The sequence below is a fragment of the Poeciliopsis prolifica genome, unplaced genomic scaffold (genome assembly GCF_027474105.1).
Source record: "Poeciliopsis prolifica strain line A6 unplaced genomic scaffold, Auburn_PproV2 SCAFFOLD076, whole genome shotgun sequence".
NCBI classification, from domain to species: Eukaryota; Metazoa; Chordata; class Actinopteri; order Cyprinodontiformes; family Poeciliidae; genus Poeciliopsis; species Poeciliopsis prolifica.
Genome location: NW_026562451.1, coordinates 280,470 through 306,753, shown reverse-complemented (window position 1 = coordinate 306,753; position 26,284 = coordinate 280,470). Strand labels below are relative to the sequence as shown.

At 37.4% G+C, this 26,284-nt stretch overlaps 1 protein-coding gene across 3 annotated transcripts in view; it reads left to right on the top strand.

The window, feature by feature from the left end:
- Positions 1–5,205: 5,205 nt before the first annotated feature.
- The window catches only part of sash1a (SAM and SH3 domain containing 1a), a 156,800-nt gene continuing 135,721 nt past the window's right edge, over positions 5,206–26,284 (top strand). For 2 of the 3 annotated variants that reach the window (XM_055021400.1, XM_055021399.1), the window contains exon 1: positions 5,206–6,575. In XM_055021400.1, the coding sequence (XP_054877375.1) occupies positions 6,075–6,575 (501 nt within the window). In that variant the 5' untranslated portion in view covers positions 5,206–6,074. The remainder of the gene's footprint in view (positions 6,576–26,284) is intronic. The other variant, XM_055021402.1, reaches the window with a different exon arrangement.

Here is a 26,284-nt window from a genome sequence, read left to right as displayed (position 1 = left end):
GAAGTTTGGCTTTTTCTCACCTGATTTAAACCAGAACAGCGTTTTAAAGTTGCCTAGTCCTAAAGAGGCTAAGATGTGTTTTTTGTTCCTCAACAAAAAAAAAAGATATTTGCGTTGATTGCATTCAATTTTGTCCAAATTGGATATTGCTTCAAAATGTGGGGCAACAAATTTATAGTTCTGAGTAAAGTTCAGACATCAACAGCAGAATCATAGAAAACCACTCAGAAATATCTAAAAGTTAAATAACATTACAAATTGTGATAGTTGATACAAAGCACCACAAGAAATCCAAACAACAGGTGATAAAATAAGGAGTCATTCTAGCAATAACACATGGAAGAAGTTTGATATTTAAAGCAGCTGTACAATAATTTCTCACAGCCTGGAGACAAGCAATGGAACCAGAAGCGTCCACTCAATTGAGGGCGTCAGATTCCACACACACCTGAAAGTTGTCAGTCTGTGCTTTTAGAAATTAGGTTAAACCAAACAATCCAGTCAGTATAAGATTATTTGTCTAATTTACAAATTCATACACAACAATATGGTTTACAAATTAAAACACTTCCTACAGTGCTGCTCAAATGGTTACTGTAAAGAGGAGAGATAATTCCATTCAAAAAAGAAAACCCTTCATTTGGTTTAACCCAGGAATGCAACGGGTGACATCACAAACAGGAAGTTTTGTGGCCGGCCTCCTTCCACACACATGTAATAAATGTTGGATCTAGGGTAAAAGGACAAACGATGGTGAGTCTGTTCAAAGAATGATTAACTGAAATAATTTATGAGAATTGTTTCTTTATATTCAAAGGAAACTTCCAATTTATAACGATTCAATAGTGTTTGCTATTAAAAAAACAAAACATGTAAACTGCAGCATAATGCTACCACAAACAAACTTGGTATATAGTAGGTGAAACAAAATTACAATAGGAATTTTAAACCAAAGCATTCTTAATCATTTTAAAGCCAGATTGAATACATAGATTATGGAATCATGAAAATTATGCTTCTAAATTGTGCCTGAAAATTATGGAATAATATTTTTTTTTTATCATTAAAGTATAGAATTGTTCAAATGTCTACTGAAGAACTTATTTTCTTTGGACTTTGGAGTCCAAAGAAATACTTCTATTACAGTAATTTTACTTGACCATTATTTAGTTCCTTTCATTGTCCTTTATTTGCTGTTTTGTGCTTTAATTTGCTTAGCATTTATGTAAGTTGTAAAACACTAATTTGGTCAAGTTTCATTGTCTTTATATGTACTACATAAATAAAATCTTAATTGTTATAAAACATTCAGTGCAAATTAATTCTGAAGTGATTCCAATCCTTTTTCTGGGCCAAATAAATGTGAGCTAGAGGAATTGTGTTTTTTGCAGTCCTTAAATTATGAAGAAGAAAAAAAAATCAGAGAGAATTGGTGGTGAATTTTTTTTTAACAATATGACATGTTAAAATATTAATATCTTGTCTGACTTCATTTAAATAACATTGAAAACCAGTTTATATGTTTCACTGTGTGAATTTCAGAATAAGAGACAATATTTTTTTCCATTTTTTTTATTGAATTGCCAGCAGAATATCTATCTTATCCTGGAAGAAAAGCAACCCCTGAAAGCTTTTCCAGAGATCTCACATTTTTGACCTCCATACGGCTCCTACATTTAAGTGGACAAAAGTCATTCTCTGGTTCAAAGGATTTTAAAATTGAGGTCTGGAATGACTCACTCTTGACACCTGAAGCCAGCAAAACACTAAAAATTCACCCAACAAAGAACTGTACCTTATGGTCTTCAAGTTTTTCCTGTCAAGCAGCACAAAGGCAGATGCACAAGGTGTCAACTATTTGCATAGACAAAGCCGATGTTTTCCTTGTGGCCCGTCATCTTCCTCTACCTCTTTTAGTTGACCTGCTGTAAGTTTTCCTACTTGCTCTGCTAAACGTTTCAATCAATTCAGACAAGCAGCCTATAAAAACCATTATCTCACTATCACCACAACATGTTTGCCCATGGTCTTGCTCTGTATATTAAGAGATGATCATTGAGTGGTTATTGATGTTGCAGCAGTTCTCTGGTTGCAGAGAAAGACAACAACAGAAAGAAGAGTAGCTGAATATGCCCACAATTGCAAAACAGTGAGACGGTACAAAGATACACTGGCAGCCAGTTATTGAAACGTGATATGAAAGCCTTGTGTTTTTCTTAAGCAGTGAACAAAAAAATAAAATGACTAGCAGCTACCACAGTAGTAACATTTGTGACAAAGAGATTTTGTTAAAAGCAATTTACTAACATCGGATCTATTGATCTTTACATAGTTGATTGGTAATTTAAAGATCAGACAATTTATTTGGATAAGAACATATATTTTGCTACTTTCTTTTTTCACTCTGGTGCTACTTTTTGTTTTAATTTTATTCTCTGTTTTAAATTATTGTATAAATGTGTGTGATGTTGTCACTGTTGCAATGACTGGTGGTGGCTCACCATGGTCCAGGACAGCGGGGTGGAGTACTGGCACTGCCAGTATGCACTCTGAGTCTGTCTACTGCAGAGCGCAGCGTTTTCCGAGTTCCATCTGTCAATCTGTGCTGATATTCTGTTTCTACTGGGATATATGTGAAGTGTCTCCTAAAAAAAGTGACAATGTGAAAATGCTTAAACCACATCTTTTACTAAAATAGTGCAAAGTTGGGAAGTCTAATCTTTTTTTTTATTTATTTAATTGCTGTTTCTGTTGCATTTGGTCACCCACAACAACAGAGGTATATTATTTACTAACTGGTTTGCTTTACATTTTAGTTCACACCTCTAATCACTCTGAACTCAAATGTCCTGCAAAATGTGTTGCATTCCCCTCAGATAGGATGACAGATATTAGCAGCTGGCATCTTTATTACTTTATAATGTGCCACATGTTAGTGATTGACAGCTCTGGACTGTTGATAGGTAGTTTTAACGCTCAGTGTTTTACTGCAGAATGCCACCCATGCTGTTGTAACACATTGAGAATGTTGGTTTGGCAAGCCCTGCACTGAAAAAGCATCTGGATGGCAAAATTAGCAAGCGTAGCATGTGCAGTGGTCCATCCCCCATGTCAATGGGGATTATGACTTTGAACGATGTGGGCACAAGTTGGTTAGTCGAGCTCGTTACTTGACAGGAGGAATTGGTATCCATATGTCAGAAAAAATACTGAAGGATTTGACCACATTGCTCTTTTCCAATTTACATTATTGCTTTTTTAAACTGACCTTCAACCTAGAGAATTAGGAAACATTTTTTGTTTGCTGATTGGAATTTTCAGATTTGTTCATAGTTTGTGCATTAAACCTCTTCCATAAACTCCAGATTTGTGGAGTGTGCCACTAAAATCCATCCAGCCAAACTTGAGCTGTAGATCTCTGTAGCTTCACCGGGGCAATCTTTGGACCCTTGATGGTTTCCCCTATCTTGGTGGGTCTGCAGTTGCGCCACACTATTTTTGAATGATGGATTAAACACTGCTCTGTGATGTTGAAAGCTTGTAAAATATCTTCACAGCCTTATCTTTTTTTGAAACTTCTACACAACTTTGTATTTTGGCTGTTCAATGTCTTTCTTGTTGTTCATGTTGTTGTTTAACTGATCTTTGATATCCTGGCAGGCCTTCACAGAAAATCTGAATTAATACTAAGATTAAGTTACTCTACTTTAATCTTAGTCTTTGTACAATGGTTAGTCATTAGCTATTTGTGAAGGAAATGCTTACACTGGAATTTATTTTGAGAATATCGGAGTAATTCCAAATGCTCAAAACACTTGTCAGATGTTTCCTTGTATTAAGCAGGTATAATTTTTGTTTCTTATATCTGACAATTCTGCACAACTTTCTGTTTCTCTATGTAAAAGCTACATGTTGGTAGCTGTAGCATGAGATAAGGTGTGAATACTTTTTCAAGACACTGCATCAGTAAACTCTTAATTTGACATGTTAGGCTGTGGACATCTTTGTGCTTTTGTCAGTAAATTAGATCATACTACTCAGGAAGACAACAGAGACTATTTTGGAGTAATTATACTGACACCAAACAGCTGGATTAACCTCAGAAAACGCCAACTCACTCATGTCTTGGATCAACTGTGAGATGAAGATCTAAACTGCCACTTACCTCTCAGCCTCAGTCAATTGTTTCTGGCTTATTTCTTATGTTGTTTTCCCCTCCAAAGAAACGGTGATGCTGCTCCCTTCACCCTTTGTAACTGACTGTGTTAGTTCTCTAGTCCTGCCACATGTCATAATGACATGAGGCAAATCACTTCCGGCTTAGAACGAAGACGGTGATTGTATCAAACTGACCCCTAACAAGCTGTCAGCTCACATTTGATGGAGCATGCATCAGCACCGACCAGTATGACATACCTTTGGACAGACGGATCTTATTTAAGGAATGGCATCCCTTTTGATCTCACCCTGTATGTATCTCCCCAGGTTAACTGTTTAACATTTTCTAATGTTAATAAAGAGGAGATCTAAAGTGCAGCAGTTTAATTGGTCTTGGATTCTATAACGGAGTTGCATAATCAGAAAAAAACATGTTCAGACATTAATTTTGCTATTGGATGAGAGAGACTGTTTGTCTCATGACGTATTCAAAGGAGATGGGGCTGATAATCCTGAGATGAAGCAACAAATCTGAAGATTATTGTGGAATAACAAATGTTTCTCTGTGAAGGGCTCAGAGGTGTGTTGACCTTCACAGAGATTTGCTCTGTGAAGGGCTCAGTTTTACTGAGCTATTTTCCATAGTTGAATTTGCAAACATATCAGCATCGACACTGGTGCAAATGGGATTGTTCCATAAAGTGGTGCAACATGCATACATTTCCACCACACTTCCCAGTTTAACTGTAAAAGCTGAAAACCATTGATCCTTCATGATTATACACTGCTGTTGTTGATCCATCTAATAAAATCACAATGAAACACTTGAGATTTGTGGTTTATGACATGTAAAAAAACATAAATCAAAATTCAAAGGATTTTGAACCGTTTTAGAGGCTGCAATGCTGCCAGTCCAACACAGAGGGCACTGATGCGTGTGGACAAACCAAAGCATGGAAACGCTGAATGAGTGCGAGTGCGTGTGTGTGCACAAGCAAGCAAGAGAGAGAGAGAGGTGCAGTCAGTGAGTGGACGAAATCACATCTTTGGGGAGTAATAATGTCAAACACAGCAGCAGATGACATGATCTGTGTTTACCTTTTCGCCAGACTCTTCTGTTTCGAACTAACTTCAGTGTCCAATGAGTGGGGAAGCTGGTGACCCGGAGGGAAGCCACGAGGCTGCGCGACAAGTTCAGAGTGGGAGAGGGGGAAAAAAAGGGATTTGGCTCACTATTTTTAAATGTAAGATTTGGAAAAAGGGGGCGTGGACGTTATTGCAGCGCCAGCAGCTGAGACAGAGAGCGTGTTGGTTCTTGGCTGCAGCTCCAGAGTAGTGATGTGCCGGTTGGTGGAGGAACTGGACTGAGGGTAGACCCAGCGCTTTAGACGCAGATTCTCTGGAAGCTTTTTTTGTTTGTTTGTTTGTGAGAAATCGAAGAACCCCCTCTTCGGCTTCTCAGTGGATTTATTTCTCCTTTCTTTGCCGGCGATCGACAAAGAGAAACAGCAGGAGCTGTTGAAGCCGTGCTTTGCCGTGCGTAACGGATGGAATCTGATTTCGAAGCTGTTTGAATGACAGCACTTGGAGACATCTGATTGTTTAAGGTACAGCCTTGTTGCGCACAACAAACCACGCTGGCACGGGCAAAACAATCTTTGAAACTCAAAAAGCGAGTGGATTTTGAAGGCTACCTCGTATGAATGTGTTCCTAAATATTGAGAAGTACTGCTGGTTTTGATGATTTTAGTATGGTAGCCCAATATTTTGGCATGGCTTATCTACGAAGTGCTTAATACAATTCTTTACGCCGCTGAGTCTTAGAGTTGAAGTCACGGCCAGTGCCTGACTGAGAATGCGTTTGAGACGCAGAACAGGAAAGTAAGGGCCACCTGAGTTTTCTCCATACAGCCAAAATGACAAGCAGCGGACCTGTCATTGTCTTCGAGTGGCTGAAGACCCTTCAGCTCTCGCAGTACGTAGAGTCCTTCGTGGATAATGGCTACGACGATCTAGAAGTTTGCAAACAAATAGGAGAGCCCGACCTGGACGCCATCGGGGTCTACATCCCTCACCACAGACAGAGGATCCACGACGCGGTGAGAAGGCTGAAGGAGGAAGCCAAAGAGACGGCCAGCGGTCTGTACTTCACCCTTGAACCGATGCCACCCGCGACAGAGATTTACACGGGTCACACGGTGGAGCATGAGTCCAAGCTGCGGGGATCCAGGTCTTGGACAGAGCCCAACAGTGACCGAATCGGGCGTAATGGTGGCTACATGGGCGCACAGAGAAACTTGACGCTGGGCAACAGGAGGGAGCTGGTGATGTACCCCAAGCTGAAGCTGAAGATCATGATCAGGGATAGACTCATCAGGGATGGCATCAACCTTGCTAGACCGCCCTACTCTCATAAGGTAAATGATCCTTAACTGGCCAAACTACACACACAAAGCATCATGCACTCTCTTCCTTCCATTTTATGTTTAGGTAGTTCTTGTTACCATTCACACAAGAAACACAACTGTCACAATAACAAAATAAAAGTAACATAATAAGAGAGAGTACAGGATGGTAGAAATGTACCAATTCATCAACCAGCAATCACAATTGCTATTTTTTTCCTCCTCTGATCAGCAGGTCAAACAATAAAATATCTTCACAAAACCAGTTTTTGTCAGTGTAGACACCAGATGTACTTTGACGCATTTGTTTGAGGTTGATTAAAAATAGATAAGAGTTTGAGACATAAGGAGTTTTCTTCCTTTCTGCTCTCACCACATGTTTGTTCAGGAGGAGATGTTGGTGTCGAGTTAATGCCTCAATACAGTTAGATGGGCTTCCTTAGATTGCTTTTTAATTGATGGCATTGCTAACAGAACTCTGATCAAATTAGAAGGCTTGTAATTGATTTTAAGTCTCTTGCATTGGATTTTATTTCTAGATGCCAATCGGACCCGTTATCTTTAGCTCCTTGAAATGACATTCCGTGTCATTTTCTGATGGATTAACATATATCAAAGAACTTGTAGTAATTTCAGTTTTTTTATTTTTTTATTTGATGTAATACTGTTTTTTGGAAAAGAAAACTGCCAATATCAGAATAGTGGATTTTGGTATAGGCGTGTTGATTTTAATGACCATTTAGAGATTTACCAAAGATAATGACTTGAATCAAAACAGCAAGAAAGGTTAAACAACCTGATTTCCATCTATCTGCACAATATATTAAGTTGTAAGCTTTGTCACCGGGTTAGTGTTTGAATCCAAGGAAACTTATGCAACAACAATAGACTCATTTGGGGTATTTTTTGCAGAATATTGTAATTTAAGAACCAATAATTCACACTCCATATTCCAATTATATCTCTGGTCAGCCGGAGGGACGATAACGATAAAACAATGAAAATTTCCTGCAACTAACTACATACCAAAACAACATAATGTCAGAGCTGCTGTTTTATCATGTAACTGTGTTTTATTTATGCTAACTAATTGCAGTAACTTTATGTGGGAGAAAAAGTAGTATTTATATTTTGTGTTCATATTCTAAGAAATTGTATCTTCTTCATGCAACAAATAAAAATAAATTCCCCAGAAAGGCGTTGATTAGAGACGGGCAGCTTTCTGTTGTCTTCCCTGTCAGATCAGCTTTCTGTTGTCTTCCCTGTCAGATCTTTATGCAGACTGAGTGTTGGTTCATTGCAAACCTGAAGTTCTCATAGCAATCAACCATCTTTCCAAGTGAGTTTGAGTTCTTTAAAAATCATTGACCTTGTCCTCGGGTTTTTGGACATTAGGCTCCAAGAACGATCTGTCCACTGTCCCACAGCATTAGTCAGAACCACCCCACAACTAATTTCTCCAGCCTGCAGGACCCCGACTATAACTCTTTCACCAACAGATTTTAAATAATGTCTGACTGTATGGCTCTTGCACTCACACGCATATTAAAGTGTAGACTTTTCTCTAATAAGCGATGAGAAAGACACAACAAGCAGATAGTAATGTTACTTATGCAGAATGAGCTGGAAGAGAATCTAAGTTGAGTCTGAATAAAACTAGAGGAATTACTGCTGATTTTATTTTTATAAACTATCCAAGCCCACTATCCTCAAGTGTGAACATGTTGGCCACTCGGCTCTTTTTCATCATGAACATGGAAGTTGGCCAGAGTGGATGGGAAGATGAATGGAGCTAAATATAGAACAGGAGGTTGCCATCAGAAAGTGGTAGAAGTCTTCCTCCCATCATCTCTAAAAGTGAAACATCTTTTCAGTCCTTTTTTTGGGGGGGTGGGGGGTTAGAGTAAAAAATCTTATGGGCAAAAAGTTTTAGCGTGTGGATGATTGCTTTAAGAATATGGATCTTCCCCCTGCTCACCATGAGCATCATCCATTGCATAGATTAAAGCTCACTTATGGTCAAATAAAGCAAATCTTGTATAAAATCACATTTCAGAGAAGCACTCGCCATCAAACCAGTTTGTGAACCACAGGTGAAGCTCTGACACTTTGAAATGTTTTCAGGACCACCGCACTTTTGCACGAGTGTGAGTGGTTGCTGTCAGGATGAACGATGGGAGTGGAGTAGCTGCAGATCAATAATTGGGGAAGAGTGAAGATTCTGGGAAGCTTTTGCTCTGACAGCGATTCTTTGTAGGGCAAAAAGATTTACACTCTGATTATTAGTCTACTCTGACCTCGCATGTAACCCTGTTTTATTCTCATGTTTCTGTATTCAGTTAGAAATGGAGCAAGCAGACCAGACAGCAAGTAAGCCCCAAGCACTTTGCCGTAATCAATGAGCAACAGGCTTGTCGAATGCATGGGCGGGGGATGAAGTGCACCCAGCTGGGTGGCTGTGGCAGTCCTGCGAGTATCCAGACTCAGAGGGCGTCTTGTATTCACAGACTGTAGTGACCTCTCCTCACAAGTGCCTGAATCATATGCCTTACCAGCTGAGGACGCCCTCGCCTAGTTACTGTTGTGTACATACAGGGAAGCTTTTTATTTGAACCTCCTCAGGCCCCTTACTAAGCAGATGTTGGGTCCTGTGCTTTTTTTTTTTTTTTTTTTTGCTCTGGTTCTCTAAAAAGATGCCCATTATTTGTGCTGAAGCAGAAAAAAAAAAAAAAAAAACATTCGCTCAGCACTGGATGTGGATTTGTTTGTTGTACACAGAGTAGATATCCCAGCATTTAGTCATGATGGTGTGACATGCTGCTGCTGAGCTATGGAGATTGAAATACTTTTTTTGTCGTCTCCGAGAAGCTAAACACCCCTTTTAATTCATTTCGAGCCATCTTTTTAGAAAGTGACCGTCACAAACAGCCAGAATAATTATGTGTGTACATTTTCAGGATGTTTTTCTAGCTTGTATAGTACAAAACATTCCATGGGGCAACATTTGCATGTTTTTGTATGACAAATGTTGTTGGACTGTTTACTTCAGCATAAATGATTCCCTACAGTAAAGTTTTAATAATCTCTTTTGGCAAAATATTAATCACCATGTCAAATTAAATAAAATTAATGATGTCTTTTTTTTTTCTAAAGCAAATGGTGTAAGCCAATCTTTTTCTGCAATCAACAAATTAATATTAAAAATCCTAAATAGATAAAATGCACATGTATGCAGACCCAAAACAGATAAAACATGAAGTTGCCTTACAAACAGGCAACAAGCTTTTCCATCATAGCCTTATACATATTCTAAAATAGGGAACCAGTGCATAGATGAAAGGTTATGATCTATTTTTTGGTATTGGTCAAGTCTCTGGCAGCAGCAGTTTGGATTTTGCAGCTGCCTGATTTATTTATTGTGTTTTTACAGAGGTCTGTTTTGAGACTACTGCAATAATTTAACCTACTAAAATCAAAATGTGGACAGGTTTTCCTGTGTCCTGTTTCAATAGGAACCCTCAACTCTGGTAATAATTTGGAGTGGTAGTAGGCAGATTTAATGACTGACTAAGTTGTTGAAATTCAGGTCTGAGTCCTTTTACATTAAGCTTGAGGAAATTGTGACTCATCCACTCAGATATTTTGGATATGCTGACCTGTGCACTGTTGACAGGGAAATATAAACTTGTCTGTCAAAAGCACATGTATGGTGAGACATGTTGCGGTAATCCACAAACTGACCTCTGCAATCCCGTCAGTGGAATCATGTCAATATAGGCCTGAGGAGCCCCAAAATGACAAATGAGAAAAAGTATTCTAAATTAGATCTAAATCTGCAGCAGTCTGCTGTTTTTTGAGTGGGAGTAAGGAGTCTAACATTCAGAACTGAGGTTTTGTCATGGTTCTGAAACAGATCATGACCCAGTGGTAGTGGCACTACAATGAAGCTTTCATATCCCCTCAAAAACCTAAATGCCATTTTAAACTCATTTAGTTTTTTCTTTGTCTTGAAAAATTATGGTTAGTTTTATAAAATATGTTTGCAATAGATTCTGCATATTTTTTAAATATGTGCAATGAAAATCATTTTGTGGACGTACATATAATTTCAATAAAACACAGATCCAGAGTAACAGAGTTGATTAAATCTTTCGAATAACTGCAGTCATTCAAAATAGGAACCTTCCAAGGACCTTCTTGGTGCCTCTCACTCTACACTGCTGTGGCTAAATGGTATGCTGCTGTTGAGCTGTGAGATTTGAAAAATATATTTTTGCCTAGTAATTAAGATTATGCTGATTAAGTTCATTTCAGAACATAAACACATGTCTTTAAGAGTTATGTGTGGTTTTCAGATGTTTAGATTTGCAGTAGGTTCTGTACAATTTTCTGTGTACAGATAATATGTGCTTTTTCATATTTCTTTATGTAAAATGACTCTTCATATTGTCTTTCAGGTCCAGCTTAGGATATTTACATGAATTTTTCATACTATAACATGGCTATACCTTAATCAAATCAATTCATTATCACTTTATTGTACAGTCAGCTTTACACAACAGACTGGGTATTTTGTGAGCAGATTACTACAAAATTATGAAATCCATTTATGAAAAGTATTGAACACAAAACAGATGAAACAAGAAAATATCTTCAGTCATAAAAAGTGTTTATGAGACAGTGGCAACATAGTGGAAAATTTTAATAATTCTGTGAAAAATATTTTTATGTTACCTATAGCAACTTTGAAAATTTCACATGGTTGTAAAGAGCCTAAATCTTCTATTTATGCAGAGTCCACTGGTTCAGTTTCTCAGAAAAATGTGCCTGACCAGAGAAGTTGGTAACACATGTTTCAAGTGGTTATGTTTGGTTTGCAAATAAGTACATTTGTATCAATTTTTATTTTCTTTTTTTTATTTTTCTCGTTTGAGTTCTAAAAATTTTGTCCTGGATCTCACCCTTTGCATAATCTGATTGTGTAACAGCAGTTTTTAGATTCCCTTCCAGCTCTTATTGCATTTAGATTCTCTTGAGCTCATTCTGCATTTGCTTGTCAAAATGCAGAATGCTTCTCATATATGTGAATTTTAATCATGTATTTGGACTGTGTTATTGCTTCTGATAATCAAAGTTTGCTTAACAATGACTTTTTGAATATTTCGTAAGCTTCTTTCCTCTGGGTATTTTTTTGCCACTTTGGCTAACCATGAGTCCCACAGAGGTTTGGGATTTGTGAGGGATTAAGCATGAGACCGAGGCTGAAACAAAGCATTGGTTTCAGAGGGTTAAACTATCTTTCCTCTTGAAGGATGTGTTTAGTTAGAACCATAGCTTTGGCATTGAAGCCTTGGAGAGGAATGAGTGGGTCAAGGTCTTTGAATCTCTTTTGGTTAGTGTGTCTATGTGTGTGTGTCACCCTGCAGTTTTGAACTGGCTGCAGTCCAGTACTTATTTTTTTTTCTTTCCTACCCCAGGGTGAAGGACAGTGTGGGAGATAGAGCTATGACCAGCTAATAGTTTGACTAACTGGCCTGTGATTGGTTGATATTTTCCATCTTTGTGCCCTTGAGAGGTTTGTCACCCCCTGCAGAGACTGCGAATGGTGACTCAAGGCTGATTGAATACAAAAAGTAACATGAGCAGAGAACTTTCTTATTTTTCCCAATGACCAGATTTTTACAATTTTTTTTTTCCTTTTTGCTTACTGATCATCTATGCAGAACTTTCCATCACATAAACCCTTAGATAAACCAAGAGTCAGAATTCCACTGTTGTGTCTGCTGAGTGTATTCTGGTGAGACAACTCATTATCAAGCAATTCACTGAAAGGCTCTGCTGGGTGTAATAAATAGCTGTGATCCTTATCAAAGCCACTGAGACCCCTTGTCTGAGAGGGAGTATTATTTCTTCTGATGTAAACAAACACTTGCGCAGAGGGTTGCACATTTTATGATCCCTCATCGGGGAACAATATACGGCGGAAAGACGGGGCCGCTAGCTAGTTTGTTGCTATAATCCACTGCGTTCGATAAATTCTTGTTGTTTGTCTTGGTTTGAAAAGTCAGGCAGACTTTTGAAAGTTTATCACTTGAACTCCTGTTTGTCTTTGTTTCTTGTGACATTTAGAGGACAGCGAATCAAAAAATGTTAACTGCTATTTTAGATGAAAAACAGCACATTGTCCTCATACTCGACTCATATTTCTAATTTAAAAATTACTGAAGAATCTTATTTTCGATGAAATATTTTTTCCCTCCTGAAACTTCAACACTCACTTTTAAATGAAATTTTGTGGGTGAATACAAGTGTGTTAACTGAAACCAAACATTTGTATTCTTTTACCTTTTAAGGCTTGATTCTTATTCTTTTTTTTCTTTTGCAGTCTTACTGCTGCTCAATTGTTAAAAAAACTAGGAATATTTGTTGTATTTTAGTAATCTATTTATTTTTGAGTGTATTTGTATTAAAGTTACCTACAAAGCACTTCTTCAGATTTTTTATGGATCCAAAAGGTCTAAATGTACAGGACGGTAAAATAAGTTTGGAAACTTCAGTGTATTTTATTATTACTTCCCAGATAAAATAAGTTGCTCCATATTAACTATTAAAATTAAGTCAGTGTTTTAAATTGCTGTTTTGAATCAACATAATGTGGCTTCCTGTTAAAAAATTGAAAAATCCATATGTAGGCGATATGTTTAGCCAGGCCATCAGATCAGTGTCTTCTGTTCTTGGCTTCTGTGTAAATTTCCAGTTCCAGTTTTTTCCAGAGTTTTGGGTTAGGTATTGTGGTTTACAATACCTGAAATGCATTCAAAATGACATAAAAAATGTATCAAGTTCTTTTGGTCTGGGAAAAATGTGGTTGCGAACCATCAAGAATTAGTGTTACATTAAACCACAGACTATACTGTACACTACATGTAACTTTACTTGGGCATGACACCAAGCCACATTTCCTTCTATGCTGTCATCACAAATAACAAACTCATTTTGGGGAAAATATTCTCCAGCATGAATAATAACCATTTTCCTTTTAGGAGAGCTGACAATAGTCATTATTCACATTTAGTTGTTGCCATCTGACCTTCTGCTCCTCATTATTGATTTGTCTGCCTCACTGATTTCTTAGAATTGAATTAATTTCATCTTCTCAGAAAAATTTGATCTTTTAATTTGGCTCTTTGAATCAACTGAACCCGAAACTGTGTGAGGATGTGTTCCCATCCTGGCTTCATCTTGGATTTGGACGCAGCAGACAGTCAGTCATAAGGTTTCATTGTTCACCCAGTGTGTCTGGAGGAAATGTAGGCTAAACAGGAGCAGATTCTCCATTGTTTGTTTGGAATCTGATGGGGCTGCATGTCCTTTCACTACTGGTCTGTTTTGCATTTCCAATTTCCGTCTATTGAAATGGGCTATGGAGGCAAGTGTCCAGCATTGTGATGATGGGTGGGTGATTAAAACCTGGGTATCAAGCTGAGGGAGAGCATTGTAAATAGATGGGTACATTGTTTATTAAGAATTGAAGGGAGTTGGTGGATGTTTAGATGGTCAGGACACACTGGTAGGTTGTTGGGAAGGGTTTGTTCCTCAAGGCTATTTTATGACCTCACGGAGCAGCTGACCAAATGTAGTCGGGGACAATCAAGAGAAGACTTGCAGCCCCTGAAAAAATGTTAAAACATGCAATGAAGTCACAGAGGTGCTGTGCCTGTCAGGGCTGGATTAGCAGAAACAAAAGACAGACTTTATCTAGTCATGTTCATAGCTTCCGTTAGCACACAGAAGTTCACCACCTAACATGACAAGGATTCACTTTGCTTCCTGTTCCAGGCCTCTTATCTTAAGTAATATCCCAACGTTCTCTCTAAGCAGGAAATTAGAGTTTAGCTTGAGGTACACCCCAGTTGGCCGACTGTGACTGTTGAAGTGCTTTAAGCTGCTTCTGGATTACTGCCAAGATTTGGAGAGACGAATAATTCAAGGAAATTTAGTTTATTTCCACTGACACTTTTCAAAACATATACGCAACATCAGTGACGTTAAGATGAAAGCAAAAGCACAATTTGAAATGGCAGTGCTGAAATTGTGTTTCATTCAATTAATATTGATGCATAGCTCTTAGATTAACTGTTTAGTGTGATTTTATTTAAATTTTAGTGTGAAAGTTAGTTCCCCAGATTGAGAGCTTTTTGCATCTTTCAATATTAATTGAAACTGCAGTAAAAGCTTTCCAGAGCTTTTCATTTGTGTCTGTGTTTTCAGGAAATGTCTTCATTATCAATGTCCATTCCCATAGTGCTGACATTTAGCCACAAGGGCAGAGAAAGCCTCTCACACCAGCCTCTGAGTTTTCCATTTGTTCTGCTGAGAGCCCTGTTTGCTCAGTTCTTATTAAAGGGTCCTTAAAGGCATAATCAGCCAAGGACTCATAAAGGGGAAGTCATAAAAAAGTCAAGGACCAGTCACATTGTCCTTAGAGGACATAGAGAGTCCATTAGCATAGTAGGATGCTGTTTATATTGCAATTTGAAACTGGGTTATATTTAACAAATGGTGTGATTAGGTGTATTTGCACCATGTTAAAATGATCTTGTGTTTACTCTCGTATAAACAAGCTCACACAGGGGCTTTGAAGCATCTTTTCAAGCATCTTTCATCAGAATAACCTAAACTACCCTTGCTTAAAGATTTAAAAGCCAAATGGCACATTTGACACAAAACTTTGAAAATGAATAGATTGTTCAACCTGATATTTTGCTGTGGATTTTGGAAATTATAATGCCAAGATTCTAGATCTTATTCTATAGTACTCATGAATGTCTGGGGTCTCAATTGCAGATTTGTCTTAAAGGACTGTTGTGGTGAGTCATTGATTAGCTACATTAGAAGCACATGCAATATCTCCCCACTTGTGGGGAAGGGCAGTTGCTCTAAAGTTGTGTTCATTATTTTTTTAACCCAAATACAATAATCACAGGGTTGACATTTTGAACTGCCTTAACTATTTATTTATATGGTTAAAACAGGGTTAATAAAACAAAGTTTTCAAGTTACTTTGTAGACTGTAATCAGTTAATGCTCACTCTGGGACTTCCTAAAGACTGTCAGCATTAGCAAAGTTTGCATGCTCCATTACAGACTGAAAAGGATAAAATTGACACAAATTTGCTCTAATAAATTTACATTCCTGTTATCTGGTGAACATATTGCTCTCTCTCACTTTCTAAAAGATTGAATAACATGGAAACACATCTCGAAGTGTATTGGAAATTTTGTCTGAAATAGCATCTGACTTATCTTTGTTACTCAGGTTTTAAGCACTTCTTTCAGTCCTGAAAATAATCAACATTGGCCCCTTTTTATAAAACACTGAGGAGGGGAAAGGGCAGAAGCATGCTTGGCGAACGCTTACTTCAGCAGGAATGGTAAAGCTTTTCAGAGTTTATGAGAAAATGAATAAAACTCAATATAGAGGAACCTTAATTGAAAATCATGTTTCTATAGACTTTAAAATGGTTCAGAGCTTTTCCTTCCAACAGAACAATGACCCTAAACTAACAGCCAGAGCTAAAATGGTTTGGTTTACACAAATTATGCTGCACAACTTAAAAAGTAGAAAGGACATGCATCCTAAACAATACCAAATGTCTTACAGTACATATGACATGGTTTGCTGTTAAACAAAATGCACATAGATTCCAAGATAATGGACATTTGCATATGTACCAAAATATCTGGAAAGAAAAGAAATACTGTGATCAAGCATATATATATATATATATATATATATATATATATACACAAATACACCTGGGCTTTTTCTCTTTTTTTATCTTCCTGGCTTTGGTTCTCCAGTGGAGAGCTCTCTGCTTTCATGCAAACCAAGGAGTTTTGACTGGCAACTCTGTTCAGCTGCACTGACTATTCGCAGTTGTCATTAAGAGCACTCGTCAGCTATATTTATGTTATGTGTAGGCTTCTGTGTCTTATAAAATATATTGCTGTTATGGGACAGTATATGTATGTATTACTTAAATATGCGCAGTCATGGTAACGGCTTTTAAATGAAGCTGGCCAGCAAGTCATCAAGGTAGTTTAATTTTCCACAGTGCTGAGGAACAGTTCCTGATGACACATTCATGACAGATGCATTATCAGAGCTATTCTGGTCCATAGTTTAGAGCTTCTAGACAGCCTGTCTACATTACAGACATACTGTAGTATCATACAAGAAAGCCGACCACATTATCAATACCAGCTTGTCTTTATTTCTGGTACATCTTCATACTTTCACCCTGTAATCTTGTCTGTTTAGTAAACTTTGCTTTGGCTTAAAGTGCCTTTGAACTGGTGTCATGCCATGACTTCGTCTTCAGCTGGCCCCCACAGAAACCTTATACAGTTAATTTAATATAGAAATATATATTTTTTTTCTTTAAGTTGCTTTAAAAAAATCCTCTTAGTCCCTTTGAAGTCAAGCTCCTAGGCACACAGCTATAGCTATATATTTCATGGTTTGCTTAGAAGAAGGCGTAGTTCTTGTCAGGGATTGCAAACAGACTAGATTCTGAGTTGTGGAAGTAAACATGTTTATTTTTTTGTGTATTTGTTTCCCTGCATGCATATCAGTGGCTCTAAATACAGGATGCATAAATAGGAGCTTACATTTTTGTTTGAAAATACATACAGTAGAATTGTAAGTATATCCTGGGAAAAACATGCAACCTTTGGTACATGTCCACTGTAATCGCTTCCTTGGGTTGACAAGAAATGAAAGTATTGAGTGTGCAAGCATGAGCATCTGTCTGTGTTGGGGACCCAAATTGGAAATAGACATGCAAAGTAACATGTTCACTTATGTCTGTTTGTCAGCAGCTCTGCTTTTGTGATGTTTTCCGTTTCACCCACACCAATTTGTTTTGCGAGACAGATTTTTCAAGAAATAGAGGAGGATTGCAGAATAGAAAAAACTGCTGTGCAAAAAAATGTCACTTATCTCTGGGGTTGGTTCTGCTGCATCGTCTGAGGTGGTCATGTGTGACCTACATAGTCCAAGAGGTCTAATTATGGCTGACTCCTGTGCAGCTTTGTGCCAGGAGGTCACTCACTGAAGTGTCTTGTTACCATAAGGACAGTCAAACTACACTTACATTCACAAATAAGCTGTTTTGTAAGTTAGAACATTGAGGAATTACTGTCAGGATAACTAAAAAATTCTAGTGCTCTTCAGACTTTAGATATGTAAATATTTGATTAAGTAGCTTTCTATTTTAGCATTACATTTACTTTCCTGAAATTGAAGTTAAAAATAACTGTCCAGAAGATACAAGAACTATTCATTGTTGTAGTCCTTTTTGGTGGTTTTATTTTGTGCTTTTTTGTCATACTTGGATGTTTTCCTGTTAGTTTTCATTTCTCCTGTTTTTCGTTTTGTTTTGTTTTTTTGTCTGCAGACTTTTGTGAAGATGGAATAAGTAGCTCTTGAAACATACTTGGGTTCAATAAAACATACTTGGTTAAACAATCAGCATTTACATAAAAATGACTAATGAGATAATTGTATGTTTTATTAATATTTCAGAAATTTTTAAATGATCTATTAAAAACTATGTGCAGTTATTATCTAGCCTATAAAATTCAAATTTGGAGGTTGATAGTCAGTCCAATAATAGCCTCAGTTAATTACTTATAAAAGAAAATACAAATTCTTAATCAAACACGCCTATTCAAAACAAATCAACCAAAAGACAATAATTTACCATTTTGATTAAAAAGGGGGAACATCAGTCCTACAATAAAAGGCAGTACAAACTATTGTTATTGACAAACAGTTTTTGAACTAAGGTTCTCCACTAATAGTGTGTGGCTGATTGGTTTAACCAGAGGATAAATGACGGGTGGTCCGCATGTGTGTCATGTAATGCGTCATCTCCTCTCAGGTAACTAATTGGCATCTGTCAGTTTTATGACTCCATCAATCATGCATAGGGGCTTGCGCTATACCATTACCATGAATTTACCATCAATCATAAGTCGACATTTGACTGCACAACATTCAAATGCTGTTTTATATGTCTGAGTAGATAAACGTTGGATCTTTAGAAAACTGGAAATTATACCCAAGGATTAAAATACATCCACTGTGTTTTGTGACTCATCAAGAAGCTTAAAAAGATATAATATAATGATCTGGGCTTTCATAATTTTCTAAAGCACATTTATTGTAGTATATGAGACCACCTTTTTTGTGGGGAAAAAAATAAATGAAAAGCTTTATCTCTAAAAATTTAATTGAGTTCTTGTCTGATAAGATATTTGTTACACTTTTAGCTTCAAATAAATTTCCATATATTTAATATGGCATTGTTCAGTTTTTTAAATGAACAATGTCAGCATTCCTTGTTAAACAGGAACTTCAAACACTCCATAAATCAGAATGGAGAAGATGGGGACATACCGAGGGATACTGGTCGTACTGACACCAACATCAGCTTAATGGCAAAATTCTGAAGAAAGCAAGTCGCTTTGGGGTGGTTAAAACTCTACAACAGAGTTTAATTGCCCCCACAAGTAGCTACAGTTTGGTTCATGCCAGATGATATTATATTGGCCCATGTTAGAGGGATGTAATGCTGTGGTGCTGAGAGATGAGTGAGCTGTAATAGCGGAGGGTATGAGTGTTAGTGAGACAGACAGGTGAGTGTGTATAATTACCTTGTCTGAAACCACTGCCAGCTCGGTGTATGGCATGCAGCGCAAGCAACTCTCAACCCACCCTTATCGCTAATTGGTCCATTTTCTGAGGCATGAGTTCAGGGCGACGCTGAAAGCTTTGATCACAGAGACCACACCGGTGTCGATATGTTCCTACCTGAGTGCTTTTGTAGTGGCTTTGCCTGGCAGGGGATTAAGCCAAACTAAACCCACAGAGTGTCTATCTTTCTGCCTGTCTTACCCAGGCTTCCCCGCGGCTCTACATACCTGAATCTGAACTCTAATTACCAAGCAGTTACTACATTCCTCAAACACACCCACGCAAATGCACATACTTTAAAACATGCAGTGTGTTGCACTTACTTTTTCACAAAAGCACTGTATCATTTCATAGGTATGCGATTGCTTTTTGTGGTTTGTAAGATTCCTAACTGAAAACAGTGTTGTTCAGTTTACACCTTTGCAGTGACTAGCAAAGGTCTAAATGTATATTACTTTGAATAGTAAATGGAGAATGTGAAGCAACAAATTTCAAAAGGCATAAAGATAAAATATTCAATCATCATGCTTGTTTACAATGTAGCTAAACTGCGAAACTAAATCAATTGTGAAATGACAACAGTCTCTTGTTCAGATTCATAAAATCTTAAGTAGCTACTTGTCATATTTAATGCATAATTCCTCAAAATGGAGCAATGGCATGTTCAAGTGTTGTTTTGCCTAACACTTTTTGTAGGGTTTATGTTTGTTTTAATCCAATTTTTGAACATAATGACAAAAAATGCATAATTCAAAATGTGAGTTTGTTGCTAATGTTTGCTTTCAGCTCAAATTACCAGTGCCAAGCACTCCAAAAACATAAATAGGTAATGCACCGAACATTTTACCGGGTCCCTCTAATTGACTTTCAACCCAGAAAGTGAATCAACCTCACATGGCAACAACTCAATGCACTCGGACATTTATATGTAGATAAGATGACTTTCTCAAGTTCAAGCTGAGTGTCAGTTTGGGTAAGAAAGGTTTTGCTTTTTTTATATCCTATGCTATGTTTTATTTTTTTATATGCTAGACTAGTTTCTCTGAGAATTTCAGTTGCGTGTGAACTGGGATTTTCACACACAACTCTCTACGGCTTAACAGAGAATGATCTGAAAAAAATAGCCAGGGAGCACACTTCTTGTGTGAACAAAAGTGCCTTGTTGATTCAGAGGAAAATTGGCAGACTACTTTCAGATGAAAAAAAGCAAGTAGCTCAAATAACCAGGTATGTGAAATACCACATACACAGTCCAGGATGACCGAGATTAAAATTACCTAGTTCTGTTCTGCATTCATGTTTAGTGACTGGTTCAACTCTTTACTATTACTATTCAGACAAACCTCAATTTAGCCTTTCTGGCGATATCATACAGTCAGCTGAAGTCTTGGCTTGAAATGCATGTGTGAACAAACTAATCAAAGGCTTATGTAAATGTTGCCTTCTGCATTCACTCGACATGGCCTTGTTTGACTTCTTGTGAAAGCTGGTGGCTTGTGTAATCAGTTTTGTTACAGTTTACTTTAGTTGTTTCAAAGAAGATTACTCTAAGTCCAGTATTTATTTCGAGATGGGAGCCTTTAAAGGCCGTAGCTTATAATGAGCTTTTTAAAATTCTGCTTTATATGAGGGAGTAGTTTTGGTTCTCATGAGAAAGTAAACCGCAAGGTTGTGATTATTGATTGACAAGGAAGTACCAGTAATATAGTAAATTATGCATGTATCCCAAAGCTAATTTCATAAACAAAATCCCAACAATGTAGAGCCCAACAGGCAGCTTGCTGTCTGTCTGGGTCATGCATCACAGACTTTTTCTGCTCCACAAAATATCCTAAGTCAGTTTTTTTGGCCTCATTCTCTACACCATACAGGCAAGGATGGCAAGCTGAAATACAAATTGACAGACAGTCAGACCTGACAAGCTGACAGAAACCAAGAGATAAAGACTGACAGCCGGCAAGGCAGCCAGACAAACAAACAAACACAGTTTTAGACAGACAGAAAAAAGCAAGAAAGCCAAAAAAAGAGCAGCATGATTGATGGAAAGGTAAAACATATGATTAGCATTTTCAGGCTGTCTTTAGTCATTTGCCATATTTATTAATTGGATACTTTTTGACATACTTTCCACAGCCATTCAGTCTGTTATAGTCTTTGCTTTCATCTGCATGCAAAAACTTGTTTTTGAAGATTGGCATGGATAATACACTTCAAAGCCTTTGGAAACTGAATAATAAACATAAGTAATTAGATTTATGCATCAGTGAACTATGGAAGACTGACTGAAGGTACTCTCGCGACCATTGCTGGTCATGAATTGGTTTTTTCAGAGTGAATAACCATTATCGGATTTACAATTCAAAGTGAAATATACCACCTTGTAATATTAGCTGTTTGCATTTCCTCACATTTTCCTGTGACAGAAGTGGTGTCAGCGAAGGAAATGAATGTGGTCTGCATGTGAATGCTTGGCAGTGTCCGTCTTTTGGGCAGACTGCATTGTGATGTGGGCTTATTGTTATGGTGCCTTCTCCCCGTTGAAAGCTTAGAGAAGGGATTGTTTTCTTTCCTCTCTGATGACAATACACTGGCAATCCAGAACAATGGGCCACAGGGAAGGGCTTCTTCTTCCAGCTCCCCTGGCAGTCCTGGTCCCTGTCCACTCCACTAATGACTCAAGGGCTAAACACTTTTTACCCTTCTTTAACTGGAACCTCAACCACCCTCCCAGAAGCAGCCGGTGCCAGCTTTATTTTGACCCGGTGTACGGGACATTGTTGAAATTGTTTCGTCCTATAAAATAGCAAGTTTTTAACAAGCAAATCTCAGTCAGACTTTGAGATAACTTGAAAAATTTGAAATGATTGGATATTCTTACTAACTCCATTGGCTGCCTTGCGTAAGCTTTTTTTGGAGGCAGATTATGGTGCAAAAGGCAAAATTTAGGGTAGTGATTATGTGCAGAGACAGTTCTCATTGTTATGCAGGAATTCCCCATCTGGGCTTATATCAATTGTTATGTAAAGCAGTCATTCATTTTCGGTAGTTTGCCTAGAATTGAGCTTCTGCACTAGTCTTTGTGTGCAAATGCTTTCAAGAATGGAACAGGCGGACACTACGTTGTTTTAAATCCTGTTTGAGTACAACACACCTGCCTACATATGTATAAGCCCTAATCTTGTCTATTTTCCCAGGATCAACAGCTGCGTTTGAGTGAACCATGTCTGCAAAGTTACATTCAGCCAACATTACAAAATATGTGATTCATGATAGCAAGACAAGATGCAATTGTGCCAATATTTTGGGTAAAAAGAATAAAACTTTAAGGTTTTTTTTTTTTTGCAAAACACTTTGCTCTGTGACTAAAACCACTAATAAGCTGGTATCTTTACGTAAGATGTGGCAATAATTCAACTAATGAACCAAATTAAGGTTGGTTCAGTCATTTGTGACATGAATACCTCCTCAGTGTGATTGTACTGACTATAGAAGCCTATGTGATCGGATTCTCTTACCCACTGAGAAAGACAATCAATGGGTTGATGTTAGATTATAAATATGTTTGTCTCAAAATCGAAGCCTCTCACGTATAGGGTGGTCTTTACCTTGCAAAAACACAAGAGCACATGGAGCCTTTGTTGCTTAGTTGAGGTTTATTCTCTAATTCTGATCAGATTATTGATGATTAATACTTGCCACTTGCATCTAAATTTTGAGAGAGGATTTTTAAAGCAACATCAGTCCTCATAGGCTGAAGCTTAAATGAGGTGTCACATTAACTCTCCCATGGTCTTAAGAGACCCCACAATTTTTTAACTTTCTATGCAGTCTGGCAGTGTCACACTCATCCCGCACTTTTACGTGTTTTTTTTGTGAGTGTGTGGTTTTGGACACTGACTGGGACAAGCCCCCGCTTCCCTGCTGTCTGACCATTTGTGCTCTTCTTGAGCTTTACGCTAACACTGCAGGAGGGTTAACAATGCTCTTAATACCAGATAGAAATATAGCAAGAGAAATTTCTAGCAGGCAACTTGGCTTCTGAATAAATTGAAACAAAGTCCATAAAAGTGAGCGATGCAACTTTGTTCTACAATAGGTTATAGTTCAGGTGAACACCAAGTCAAAGTTTCTGACAAACATAACAATGATGGAGGAAATGCTGATAATGTAGATTCTCAAAGAGAGACATAAACTGTGGCATTGCAGTAGTGGCAATAGAGGATGACTAAAATAAAAGTGAAAGGTGGACAAAAGTTAATCACTCTGTTCCCTGAATTTCTTGTCATTCATTAGCTGCTAAAATTTTTATTCTGTTTATGGTCTGGAGTAGTTGCACTCAAGAATGCAACATTTCCTCAACTGATGTTATTAAGTGGTAATGGTGCAGGTGATTGTTGAATGGGTTTATGGTGATATAGTAGAAGTCATAATAAAAAATATTGCTTAATGATTTTTTTTATGCCTTCATATAGTAGAGTGGTATTGATTTTATCCCAAACATAGAAAGTGAGTAGGTAAGGAGCTTTCTAATTTGAGAAGCAGACTTATGACTGGTAGCTGAGGGCAAATGTCTGGAGCTTATTCGCCATTTGCTGATGTTTAGTTTATTGTACCCAAAGAATTCAGTTAGTGAAGTATTAGTAAATTTTAGTGTCTTCTTGGTTTTTTGACAATGTCGTAAGGCCACTTTACGATTGTCATGACATGGATTGCTTAGAATCTACACAAACTTTCTTTCAGGGTTGTGTGTTCTCATCTGGATAATTTCGGCAATGTTATAGGTTGTTGTGAATCCATAGTTTTACCCCAAAGAGTCTGTTTTTACTTGAGCAAACTGTTGGTAGGTGCTTATTTTTAGGGAGGGGTGTCTCTGCAAACCACTCTTGTAATCTCCTCAGTTGGAACACATGATTGCAAATAGCTTTGTGAGGTTTTTTTTTACCAGGGGATGAAAGAATTTTTCTAGTCTGGTATGTTAGCAAGAAATGAGTGTGCATTTAGGAATAACTAAATGCACATTAGAAATACAAACACTGTGTGATATTAATCAAGATATCTGTTTTGATGCTAATTGTGACTAAGTCTACTGACTGTGTGCTGTGGAAATACATACGTATTGTGTTGCTCCAGAAAGCGTAGTCTTGAAACTGCATGTGTGTGCAATTACTTTAAAAAGCTGAGGATAACGTCAGAAGTTCAGATTCTTGGGAGAGCTACAAAACATTCCTGTCAAGTTAAGACAAGAACTACTGAAACATGTCCACTTTCATAGACAGAAAATTATTTGTTTATGCAGTTGAAGGCTCAGTAAAAAAACAACAAAAAAAATTTTTTAAAATGATTTAAAATACAACAGCACCCATTAACCTCTAAAACAGAGGAGTTTGCCATTGGGGAAAATCATTTTCCAGGAACAATAAAAACCATTCAGCCCTTATGCCATAAAAACCTAGACAGAAGAGATAATGGCATCATGGTAACAGAGTTTAATAGCAGTAAGGGCACTATAAACTGCCTACATGGGATTATTAGAGGCAGTGAATTGACTAAGTGCAAAACAACACACAAAGGATCAGCTAATTACAGTACTTGTTAGCATTGTGTTTGTGCTTTTAAGTGTTTTTCTTGTGGATCCCAAATGTCTTTAGGAATTAGTTTATAAATAGCTAAGCTTATGCCTAAATGTTATGAAACAAAAATATAATTAAAACCTGTAAAAAAAAGAACGTTTGCATTACATGCTACTTTATTGCAACTCTTCTTTTTATTTTCACATGGGCCATTCAATCAAAACCTTTTTCATTAGTGATGCAATTGCTATTTTTTTTCTGATTAAATATTTGCAAACTAAAATTTAACTAAAAAATAATTATCTACTTCATAAACCACATAAGAGCTCATTTTCCATGTCGCTGTATTCCCCACATCTCAAAGCCTAAAAATTATTTGGATGACAGGACAAAAATTATTTTGAAAAATCAAAATAGCGTTTGTTTGGAACTGATGTATTTGTGTACAAAAACACTGCGAATACATCTACAGTTCTTAACTGCAGTTGTTAAGATTTTACAACTTTATCTACAATCCTCCATTTGTATTTCAGTCTCATAAAGTTAGCTGAAGTTATACGAGCTGCTCCGATGGCAGCTGATGGTATAATTCCTAACTTGGGCCTAGTCCACACATAGCTAAAAATATGGAAAACCAAATAGACTTTCATGCGATTTGGCCTTTTACCCATACATGTGACTAATATTACATTGACATTATAGTCTGCAACAAATAATGTGGCGCTGGTGTCACTTATGTGATTGTTGTTATTGTTTGGCCTTGCAGAGGAGTGAAGATGACTGTCATGAGCGGTCCTGACATTCTCACCCCTCCAAAAAAAACTTCTGCCACATAAGAATGCTTTTGCTAATGTGACTTAGAAAATTTGCTAATATTTCAAATTTGAAAGGGGATTCAGACCTTTTGAATGTTGAAAAGGTCTGAAAATAGTTTAATATCTGTCACTTATACCACAATCACGTTTTATTTATTCACATCAGCCGGAGAATATATAGGCATCACAACTGCAGAGGCAACAATCAGAATGTTATGGTTTGTGGTGGACATATTTGTAAAATGTATGGTTTCCCTTTGAATACAGTTTTACTTTCTCTGTGGTTCGTCTGACTTCATTTGACATAGCTTACAAAAAAATAACCGAGTCTTCCTTCGCCCGTCACAGTTTTTATGCTGCAAAGTTTTATTGAAAGGCCTGGTTCATTCACTGATATGATAATGGTCACCTTTTTGAGTTTCTGAGCCTGACGGTGCAGTCGAGCAGAAAATCGTCCGGTTCTGGACACCAGACGATTTCTCACAGGGACTCTTATCATAACTTTATGAATAAACAAGGATCTCCTTGAAGAATTTCTTTCCACGTTTTGTCTCCTCCTGAGAGATTAATTTG